Below are 11,294 nucleotides of genomic sequence, written 5' to 3'. Positions count from 1 at the left end.
TCCTAAGAAATGATTTCGGGCCCAATATGTTCTCGTTTTCCATTCCCACTAGATCTTGACATTTCAGAAGGCATAGTAGGTGAGTATAAAAAACCTAGAACGAACAAACTACCGGTGACATACAGGTTTCCACACCGAGTCATCAATGCTTGGGACCTGTTACCCGAAGCAGTGGTGTCGCACCTTCAGTCGACCCATTCAAGAGAAGACTAAACACTTACGGAAGGATACTAGAAAAGTAATAACATAGACCGTAGGTCTTCTGTTCTTACTATACAAACCTGAATCTGAAAGTTACCCGGTTCGCTGGGATCATAAACAAATGCCAGACAACTCCAAACAGCTGGTTAATGCTAATACATACAAAGATGTCAATTATTTTTCAAAACACTCAGTTAGATCATCTATCGCGCTTTATTAAGATAACTTGGTTTACTAACTTGCTTTAAATGATGCGCTAGATCAACGAGCGCGGCCTTCAAGTTATGGGTGATCGGCCTGCAGGTTGGGCTTACGAGACAATGTTATGGTGTTTAATCTATGCATTTTAATATGTAGTTGCTCATTGTTTTCCAAGGTTTCTGTTTTGTTGTTAAGTTATATAACTTCAACTTGCACAAGACAAATCTTTTGCTGTGATCTTCTATCTATGTAGGTCAACAGTTGCCAGTGCCCGTCCGGATACCTCTGTCCAGTATTCGTGCACAGACAAGGCCTCTCGGAAATATTGTCCCTGCCAACGTAAGTGATATATTTTAAGGAAATGAGATTCCGTCAACCTTTGTTTTTGTACCGTCTGTAAGGAGCCAGCATTCTCAGTAGGTAGTTTTTCCGACGTCCCTTAGCTCTCACTTCACAATCCTTTTATAGACAAACACTGGGATTGTTTTGAAGACATAAGGGGGATCCTGACTACTAATTTATATGCAGACCAGTGTCGTCTTTACATTTGATGCTCACATTAAGTGGTACCTATTATGTGTTGTCCCATCTAGCACTAACTTCTGTAAGTTCAGATTTGATACGATCAAGTAATCGAAAACTTGTAGATTCATAGATTTTTATACATACGAAACCGTGTTGCTGACCGTTGGCACTTCCTGGAAATGGTCCCGGAAATTCTGTCTCGCGACCACACATTACCAAATTTCTTAGTCGATAACCTAAAGTAACGTTTTATTTTCTCAGCAAAGTAGGAACATGAATGCTTTACCACGCTGCATATTTGGCTTGTATGAAAGCGAAACTAGAACAACCTTGTAAATAGGAACAATGCCATACGCAATTTATGAGCCTAGTGTGTCTTTGTTTTGACTCGTTGCTAAAACGTACAGTGGTAATTAAACGTGTCAATCTTGACTTAAGATGTGTTGGAGTGACCTTGATACTTGTGGATGATATTAAACATGAAGGATTATGTTTGTTTCATTTACGCAATGTATTTACTAATTTGAAATCTAATATAAACTTCAGACAAATGCGTCGTAGTTATCGTTTTTATTTTTTAACCGATATCTGGGATGAGGGTACAGTTGTCTGTTACGAAGCTCTTGGGAGTGAGCTATTAGAAAGGGAAAGTGATAACATAGTCCTCTGATAGGTATCAACATCAGTACCACAACTGTCTCATTTCTGAGTTCAAACCTAGTGGTCCAATGATTTGATAGCTATGGTAAATTCTATGGAGATAAAAATCCAGAGTGTATTTGACTTGATATCCCACAAAGGTCTTTCTCGCATCGCATTTTAAGAGTAATGAATCTTAAGATGCTCGAACACTTTGAAATTCCCGAAATCTCCCAAAGTAATGTCTTTAGTACAAAAGGAGAACTAGCTGGCCCCGATACCTAATTTCAAGGCTTCCCAGGTTTAGATTATGTAGACTTGCGAAATTGCAGATCATTACTTGAACGTTCACTAAGTACTTCTGCAAAGGAGCTACTATCACTATCGTGTTCTGTTCATTTAGAAGAAAACTAGTACGAATCCGAAAGGACGCTTGCAGTATGCTTTCATTTGCATCCTGATTACACAACAACCTCAACTTGAACGATATTAGGTGACAATTCCTCGTGGCATTTCATGATTATATATATAGCTGGGCAGGTTGCTGATTTTTCTTGCTACAACAGCTTGATTAAGCAGGATGTTATTTTATAAACCCCCATAAAATGATATTGGGTTATTAATCATCAGTACATTTTAACCACAAGGATTCGTAGACTGATATCCTATCCCTTAAAAACTGGTGGTCTTGTTTGGGGATAATTTAGGACTATTTCTCTACGTAACACAAGCTTTTTAATTGTTTAGTTAGGATGCTGGTCAACTAAACATTTTATGGAAAGCAAACAGCTACAAACCTCCGGTGTTAGTCCGAGGGGTTCCTCAGTTTCGGGACCCCTCATTTAATCTGCGGTTTCCTAGTACTTATAATTGTAAGGCATCTGATGTAAAAGTTGTAATAGCTCAACGGTTATCGAAAAAATATTTCTGTGCCTCAATAAGAAAAGTGCTGTGATTCTTATATTTCAGGGTTCGGACTCATCACATCCTGTTCTAGATATTTTAGCAGTATTTAGTTCGTAGCATGATTCTTCCTACTGCTTTGATCGGTAAGACTATAATTTATGGACGACATTTGAGCAACACTAAAATGACTTTGGAATGTTCGCCTACTTACCAGGGTTAAATGAAAGTTATATATTAGTGTGAGGAATTAGCATTGTGATTTAGTTGGATGTTAAGATTGGGAATTAGATTTAGTGTTCTCATGATGTAATGTCATCAGCCATAATGTCAAAATTGTATTTAACCAAATGAGTAAATGAATTTCTCGCCAAATCCAAGACCTGCTATCTTAAATGTGATTGATTCGTCCATAACTTATAGTCTACTTCTTTGATCAAATTAAACTAAGGATAAGCAAAAATGTAGATAAAATATATTCTTTGATTCCTCTGGGTTAGGAGGTGGCAAACATATCCGGTTGTAGGTAGTTGGTATGTTTTGCGACTGGGTTTTCGATAAGCTTTCAGCAGTCTGTCGTCATCATGATTGATGGTACACCAGTAACACTTAAGCTATGTTTTGAGTTGAAGCAATAAGGATTGAATGAAATTTTATTGCTTATGTATACTTGATATTGCTAGGTAATGCAAAGTATATTCAGATCTTTTTGGTGCCGATCAATAAAGTGCTGAGCATCCGTATATTATCACTAAACCATCAGTGCTAATGGGATACTACAGGAGTTTGTAATTCATTGTGTCGTATGATTGTTATCTCATTAGATTCTCAACCTTGTTTCACTTATTATTTTCGAGGCCAATCCGTTATTGTGCGCTTAGAGGAATCCTTACCACAGTTGCAGTGTTAAACACAATAAAAGCATAAAATCGAATTTCCCTGAGTAAAAATCATATGCTTTTTCATAATTATCTGTGGACTATGTGGTACATAACGATGTCCTTTGATTGCGTTAAATTAGTGCGAGACTCAACATAGTAAGTTATCGGTTACAATCACTGAAGATCACGAAGGAAATTCACAAATATTTGTACATATAATCAAATAAAAAGAAACAATTCAACCCAACCAGTCTTCCTTGTAACTGATGAATTAATTATTACCTATCCCATTACAACTGATTTTTCCTAATTCATCGACGCAACTGCTAGCCTACTTCCCTATAATCCAGCTTCTATGTAGTCGGTTAGATACTTGATGAATTTGGGGTTCGCTTCTCCCCTTAATCATAATCATTATACCTTAGTACGCGGAACAAGATAACATAAGAAGTTCGAAAGACTCAGGTGATCCGATGTATTAAGACTCAGCCAACCTGATCTTAATATCGCTTACTTAGATGTTAGTACTTAAGAATTAACAAATTTACTCACTTTTCTGAATTGAAATATAGTGCAGTAGCTGAATAAAGACTCATAATTAAGATAGCTATGAATATTTTATTGTTCCTCAGAACACGAGACAAAACGTCTTGGAGATTTTTAAATTCATGCATCGACCCGAGTTGCTATAATTTATTCACAGGACAAGCAATTCAATAAAAGCATTAAGATCAATGGACGACGTATTTTTTTTTACTGAATTGTAGCATATTTTAATTAGGTTTACCAACTTTCGATATTTGGACACTACGACTTAGTAACCAAGCCCATATCTGTGTAATTGACTTCGACCCACTTTTTGTATCATGGCTAGCGATGTCACTTCATTGCTCAAAGTTGATAGAGTCTGGAAAATGAGACTGATTAGTAGCTGTTTCATTCGACAACTAAGTCCCTTTGAGTATTACAGGTACAAATTGAGTTAATCAACTGAAGTATGTTAACAGCTTGGTAACTCGCTAGTAGGAAATAAGATTAGTGTCAGTGGCAGTTGTTGCTTTTCATGTACCAGCGTATTTCTATTTGTTGACCTTCATCTTCCCAGAGGCCAGATGACTTTGAACAAGTTAACAAATGCTGTTCTTCCGTAACAACTCATGAGGTTACTTTTTTGATATTGTTGTCCACACATTTTGAGACCTTCCCATATCAATATGTAGAAAGGATAGTTATATCCCACTATTTTCTCTAAAAATTCCATTTAAATTTGAAAAATAACTTTTCATACATAGTTTAATCCCGGTGGTACATTTCTATAAGACTTCCTTGCATAATTTTATCTTAAAAAGGTCCCTCGACCACCCATGGTTAACCAGGTGTACTTGCTTCCTAAATCTGGGATAACTAATAATGTCCTTCCAAGTGCTCCGAGTGTGATGCAAGTTAGGAGTTTGGCGGTTGGACAAACTGTACTCCAACCAAACGGTGTACTTGCTACCACTCCTGTTATGCCAAGTAAGTTCCATTTTAATTATGTATATGGGTTAGCTTTACATATGACTATCGAAGCACTTGAAATATTCATTTCATCTAGTTAAAATTCGAAACCTTTGTTGTCATTTTTGGAAATTTATTAGCAGCTCAGAGTTTTTTTTATAACTTGAGTTCTCACTTCCATGTAGGATATAAAGGAAATCTAAACCAGAAACTAATGTCTTCTCTTCTGAACCACATTTGATAACTTATCAACCCACTAAGTTACACCACTCATAGGACCCTAACTGACGATTCATAGTGAATCGACAGATAGCATTTCTAGCCACGCTTTACAACAATAACGTAATTACAAACAAACCATTATGCAGTAAACTTTCCTTGCACCTAGTAGAGAGACGAACACTCCACATGAGATAAAAATGAAGTCGATGAAACCCAAACAAACTTGTCAGGAAGTTGGCCCAATCAAGACATCGGTTCATGAAACTATTTACCTCTGACGAGTCATTCAATAAAGGGTAGACTTATTACTTGGAGCCCTCACAAAATAATCATATCCCCGCTGTTAAAGACCTTAGAGAACTTGATGCTAAACCTCAGGCAGTGACCCAGATGTATTCTAACGATTCAGTTGGCCTTGCAGTTTAAACCCAAACCTCAAGAGATGACATTTTTGAGCTTTCATTTTCAAATTTAGATTGTCAGTTATTCGTTTTTTAAATGTACCCTGGTGGCCATAATTATATAAGGCATTAGTGATGTGGAATTTTCAGGACCAAGTAATCCCATATTTGGTAAATACCTTCCTCATGCAGTAACGTTGGTGGTATGTGACAATGGGGTCAGTCAGTCAGTAGGACCATGCACATACATGCATCGGTCCAAGTTGCCACACCTCATTAGCACAACAAGATGAACACCAAATTCATAGAAGTAGTTACGTCAGTGGTAGTAATATACAAAAGAAGGATTTCGTACAACGATATAATACAGGAAGAAAGAATTAGAAAGAAAGGTATAAAGTAATTTGAATCTCACGGTTTAAGAGCAGACAAAGAGTGTATACACCACACCCACGCCATTGTGACCGATTCTCAGCCATGTCACACAGAATCTCCAACCATTGTTCACGATATTCAAGCGAACCACAACCAAGTAGTCTGTATCTAACGATATGGCTCGGACCAAAAGTCAATGACCTCAAGCACTGATGCCACGCTTTGGTTTGGCCAACCCTAACTTTCTTCCAACCATCCCCAACACTAGTCAGCATTGCACGTCGTGGTAATCGGTATTCAGGCATACGTAACACGTGGCCCAACCATCTCAGTTGATGAAGATTCACAACCTCATCAACTGATTTACCATCATTTCCTAATACCCTGCGTCTAACATGACTGTTACTTACCCGGTGATCCCAACAGATGAGAGCAGTATTTCTAAGACATCTGTGGTCAAATACTAGTAGCTTACGAATGTCTTCTACTCTTAATGGTGACGTTTTGCAAACGTCAAGTAAAACAGAACGAACTGTTGTGCACTATACTCGTCCTTTAATTGATAAACGGATATCTTGCTTTCGTCATAGGTGACGTAAGTTGTCAAAAGCCAAACGAGCCTTTTGAATCCATGCAAAGATTTCACCAGACACCAACCTATTAGGGCTGATCAGACTTCCAAGATAAGTGAAGTTTCAACAGTTGAGATCATGAGTCAAAGCATCCCACTGCTTCACTCCCTATTCTTAGTTCGGGTATTGACGCAGGCCAACGGAATGAGGATGTAAAACTCACCCCTTTTAGTCATAACACCTAGCTGACTAGTGTGGAACATTGGGACCCCTAGGGACAAGTTATTATGAAGTTGGAAGCTTCAAATAAGTGGCCAAATCCTTTATTCCAATGTTTGCAGTTTGTTTGACCGCTTAAAAACTTTTTCAAGAGGTATTTTCTGATATTTATTTTTATGATCAGGAGTTGTCACATCTCAGTCGGGTTCCTCAACTAAATTGGTGGGATTTTTTAACCAATTGTTAGAACTATCAAAGAATGTTTCAGCTAGCACTCATAGCTCAGTAGCAACGCTAATTCAAGCATTAGTGGTGAGTTTTTAACTAAATAAATTCTAAAGTCACTTTACCTTAACATCATATTTTGTATATTTTACAATTCAGTGATCGTGAACAGGTTTCGTTTCTAAACTGTGTAGCATGTAAATTGTATGAGGGTTAACAATGTTCTCCGAATCCCTAAACTACGGTAGCTGGAGTAAGATTTAAACCTGTAATCTGCATATCTGTCGTTGCATTCCGTTCCGAGGTTCTACATACTTCAGCGAGAGATTTTTTGTCTTAGAATCACACGTGCTCATTAGCTATGCTAGACATATTCAAATTGAAATAGCTTTTATAACCCCAAATATTTATGATGTCCTTTCTTTATTTAACGTTCAAATATCCCTTACATTACACTGTTTTGACAAGCGAAATGTAACTCATCGACTTCAGATACTCCATTTTGAACTACATTGGGTAGTAGGGCTATTTCAACTATCCGGTTACCTTAATCAAAATAGGTAAACCTACAATTTAGTAACCGGAAGTTAAATTTTTTTAAACAGTAGATCACTACTACCTTCAATCATTTAAGCAGTGATATTGTATTTTGATAAATATTCATTTATGATTCCGTATTCAGTTCCGTGGACGGACATCTCCGCTGTTTTATCAATCGATCTTTTCATTATTACTTTTGACTTCATGTGTCACAAGTTTTTACCATTCACTTTGTTTATATAGAATGGAGAACTTGATGCCAGTTCGTTCAGTGCACAACTACGTAGCAACCTTAAAAGTGCCAATCCTGGTATGGACCTCGCCCCATTCATAAAGGACAACATAGATTTACTTAGGAGAGATCTAGCTAATGGTGTCTGTCGTCTCCCAAACATACAACCTCCCCCAAAAGATATCTTCACAGGTGTACCCACTGCAGTCCCTGTTTCGATCGTAACAACATTACCTACCGTAGGTCTTCAGCCCCGTCCTAATGCTGCGGTTTCTACAACACTAGTTTCTTCAACAGTACCCGTTGGCCCTCGCATTACTCTACCGACGAACACAACTCCTCGCATAGTAGGCACACTCATGTCATCAGTTTCGTCACCAGTTATTCCAACTAGTCCTGTTACTGTTCCAACACCCCGAACACAACCCCCACTATTGGCTCCTGCTCCTCCCCGGACATGTATTACGTCTGTCGTAAACTTTGATGCAGCTTCAAGTTCTAACACCGGTACGAAATATCGTTTGGCTCAATCTTTTAGTGGTGTTTCATCTTCAACGTCTGTCGTATCTAATGCAACCGCCGCAACAGTGGTTTCGACACGTTTCACATCGACTATTAACGGTACGCGTCCGAACTACCAAAATTTGCGACCAATTATTGCTTCGTCCACTTCCACAGCATTGGGTATCAACTTAGCGTCGATAAAATCAGTTGCTGGTGTTTCTGCATCCGTACCCCCTGTAATTCGTGCTAAATCTGGATATGCTAACACTTATTCTCCTGGAATTCTACCCGCTGTTCACAACAAAGTAGGCTCCAATGTCCTATCCTTGAATGGATCTACGGTATTAATAGAAGGTGTGGACCGAAAACAGAATGACCTCTCGTTTTTGAGCGACGATATTCGTCACCCCGCTATGTCACCTACACGTGACAATCCATTTTTCCCATCAGAAAAAGTTAAGGAAATATTAGAAACTCATGGCATAAAAACACTAACAGAAGAATCTATCGCGTGTCTCGCTCACGGTTTGCAAATATTCATCAAAAATATTTTATCAAAGTTGAGGATTGTAGTATCACATCGACTCGATCGTTTAGGAGAGGATTCTCGTTTGGTTCAAATAGATCACACGCGTGAACAGTTGAGGTTTCTTCAGAAGTTGGATGAGCATGACCGAATGAGGCAATCGGAGTTAGAAAAGGATCTAATTTTGAAGGCTGCAAAAGTAAGTTTCGAAGTACATATCTTAGAAATATCTTGTAAGGTAATCTTATTTAACTTCATTTACTTGCCGAATACTGACTTGTTTTTGCAAATTATAGGTGTCTTGTAGACAAGTCCCTTGTAGCGTAACGTCAGCTAATATTGGTAAAATGAATTGTGCGGGAGTCTCTATTTTACGCTTTTCGTCCTCATTGGTTAATTTAATGTTTTCACCTTTCAAAACATAAAATAAATCACTATTTTTTGCACTTTTCCATTTTTAGTCACGTTCTCGAAATGAAGATCCTCATCAAATGCAGATGAGGGAAATGGCTCGACGGATAGCGTCTGAAGATTATGAACGTGAAAAACAACATCAAGCCAATCTTACAGCTCTTCACGCTATCGGCCCACAACGCAAGCGTCGTCTAGATACTTTAGATGAAATGGGCAACTCCATTTCGACAGATATTTTGGGAGCCTCTCTTCCAACAAGAGATGGTGTGACAAATTTGGTGAGTGCCCTACCTGCTGCTACTGCTAATCGCCTTTCTATTGTCAGTGCCAGTCGACTAGGTTTGGTAACATCAGGACCAAATCTAACGCAATTCAATTTAGAAGCTTTGCCGGCAAATTCAAACTCATTGGTCTCCGGTGTCGGTGGGACTGGTGATAACATGCCAAATACATCTGGATTTTCATTAGCACTCAGTCTCAGGGCACATCGAGCAACTCTCAGAGATATGCAGGTCATACTTTCTCGTACACCGAGGCTTCGTCGTACACGTACTTACTATAGGACGTATTGGCGCTCTCAGCCTTAAGAGTCTTTTCTTTGTTTCTTATTTTTATTTTTGCATAGACTTGATTTCTGATTGTAATATGATTTAATTATTAGTTGGCTAATTTTCCTAAAACGTCCCCAACCTAACTTGTATCATAAAATCTTTGTACATTATGACTTTTCGCAGTAGCCTACTTCGCTAGGCATCTGGGGTTCTATGTATATATATTTACACACACACCGTAATATTGTATGAAATGTGATGTTAGTTCCAGATTCTTTTTCTCTACTAAATGTGAGATTTCTTGTATTTTTTCATAACGCATGTACATTTACCAATCCCATGTATACTTCGTTCGCTGTACATAATTTTCGACTATCCTATTCAGAAAATAATAAACCTGTTATTTCTTTAGTACTTCACAAACTTCATTCCGTTTTTAAAATTTATCATCATAAAAAAGTAGAAACACAACTGACAAACAACCAGCTTCACATCCTACACATAATCTGAGTATATCCAGTTTATTACTAACCAATATGTGGGAATAAAAGCAACTTATAAATCATAAATTATTTTACTGAAAAACGCAATATGTGGTCGGATATTGAGTAAAATTATAAATAAGCAGAAGAAATTCTGCAAAGATTATTTAGTCTGTCATATAATATGTACTTGCGTAAAAGAATTACACTCAATAATAGAGAAAAGAAAGAAATGGTATCAGTTGTAATAACACTCCACATATCTTCAACATGAAGCTCTGGGTCCGGAAGTGCCTGATTATATATATAGCCAAACAGGGACAAGAACCGTGATAAAAAGTTCCTATTGTGAAATATATATCGGTCCGGAAATATTGGACTAGTATTTGGAAAGCGCTCAGGTTCATTTATATCGAAAGCATAGTTCGGAGTTCAAGACCGGTATGTCCTGAAAATATAAAAAGAAATATCGAAAAATCATAAAATGAATGGTGCCAAAGTCCTGAATATAGCTGACCGTTAAAACGTCATACAAAATAATTTTCAATTAGAGGTAGTAGTCAGTATGTGGGGTTTCCGTTCGTCTGCAAACCCGTCTCATAGTGAACATGGTATTCAGAGAATTAATGTGCGTTCTTCTTTTCTTATTTTTAATGACGATCGTCGGTACGTCTTAACCCACTTCACCTTAGTTTTCTTCTATACTATATTGACTTCGGTTGTCAGTAAGTTATAAAACGATGTCAAGTTTGCGATAAGTTATTTCAGCTGTACACTGGTCTAGTGAATAGGTGTGTGTCTTTAAGCTGACGCATAGTCTTTAATCCAATCAAGTTACAACTATTCATGCTGAGAATATCGGTGTTGCACAAAGTGAAATTTAGGAGCATCTCATCCACTTCCAGGCCTATAGGAAAAAATATCAATGAGCACTAAGTAGTGGTAAGCTTTTCCTAAATGACTAAATATAGCTTCGTTATTACGCAATAAACCTTCAGCTAGACCTGAGAATCAGCTTTCAGTGCGACGAAAACATCGGCATCTGAGGATGCACTCAACATTCATATCAGCCAAAGTTGACGATCCTGCCACTAATTTACTCCACAATTTCTTACAAAAATATGAGAACAGTTGATGTGATACTAAATAATGGTCCGAACTGCCTACCAAAAAACTTGAACACT

General features: G+C 37.7%; 2 protein-coding genes across 3 annotated transcripts in view; one reads left to right on the top strand and one right to left on the bottom strand.

The window, feature by feature from the left end:
• Positions 1 to 440: 440 nt before the first annotated feature.
• On the top strand, positions 441 to 10,042 carry TAF4B (Transcription initiation factor TFIID subunit 4B). Its single transcript, XM_051212164.1, has 6 exons — positions 441 to 504; positions 656 to 741; positions 4,700 to 4,865; positions 6,821 to 6,948; positions 7,645 to 8,862; positions 9,125 to 10,042. The coding sequence occupies exons 1-6, from the start codon at positions 486 to 488 to the stop codon at positions 9,662 to 9,664; spliced, it is 2,157 nt and encodes a 718-aa protein (XP_051072317.1). The 5' UTR covers positions 441 to 485; the 3' UTR covers positions 9,665 to 10,042.
• MICAL3_1 ([F-actin]-monooxygenase mical3) overlaps positions 10,023 to 11,294 on the bottom strand; it is a 99,381-nt gene continuing 98,109 nt past the window's right edge. For both annotated transcript variants that reach the window (XM_051218843.1, XM_051218844.1), the window contains exon 18: positions 10,023 to 10,558. The gene's annotated coding sequence lies outside the window, so the exon portion shown is untranslated. The remainder of the gene's footprint in view (positions 10,559 to 11,294) is intronic.

This window comes from Schistosoma haematobium, chromosome ZW, assembly GCF_000699445.3.
Source record: "Schistosoma haematobium chromosome ZW, whole genome shotgun sequence".
Classification (NCBI taxonomy): domain Eukaryota; kingdom Metazoa; phylum Platyhelminthes; class Trematoda; order Strigeidida; family Schistosomatidae; genus Schistosoma; species Schistosoma haematobium.
Note: the sequence above shows the minus strand (reverse complement) of the source record. Positions and strands in the feature narration are given on the sequence as shown.

Bases quoted from the DNA above. Each gene is read 5' to 3' on its own strand.
- TAF4B (XM_051212164.1), top strand. The intron at 6,949-7,644 runs GTGAGTTTTTAA...TTGTTTATATAG, and splicing joins CGCTAATTCAAGCATTAGTG to AATGGAGAACTTGATGCCAG. The intron at 8,863-9,124 runs GTAAGTTTCGAA...TTCCATTTTTAG, and splicing joins TAATTTTGAAGGCTGCAAAA to TCACGTTCTCGAAATGAAGA.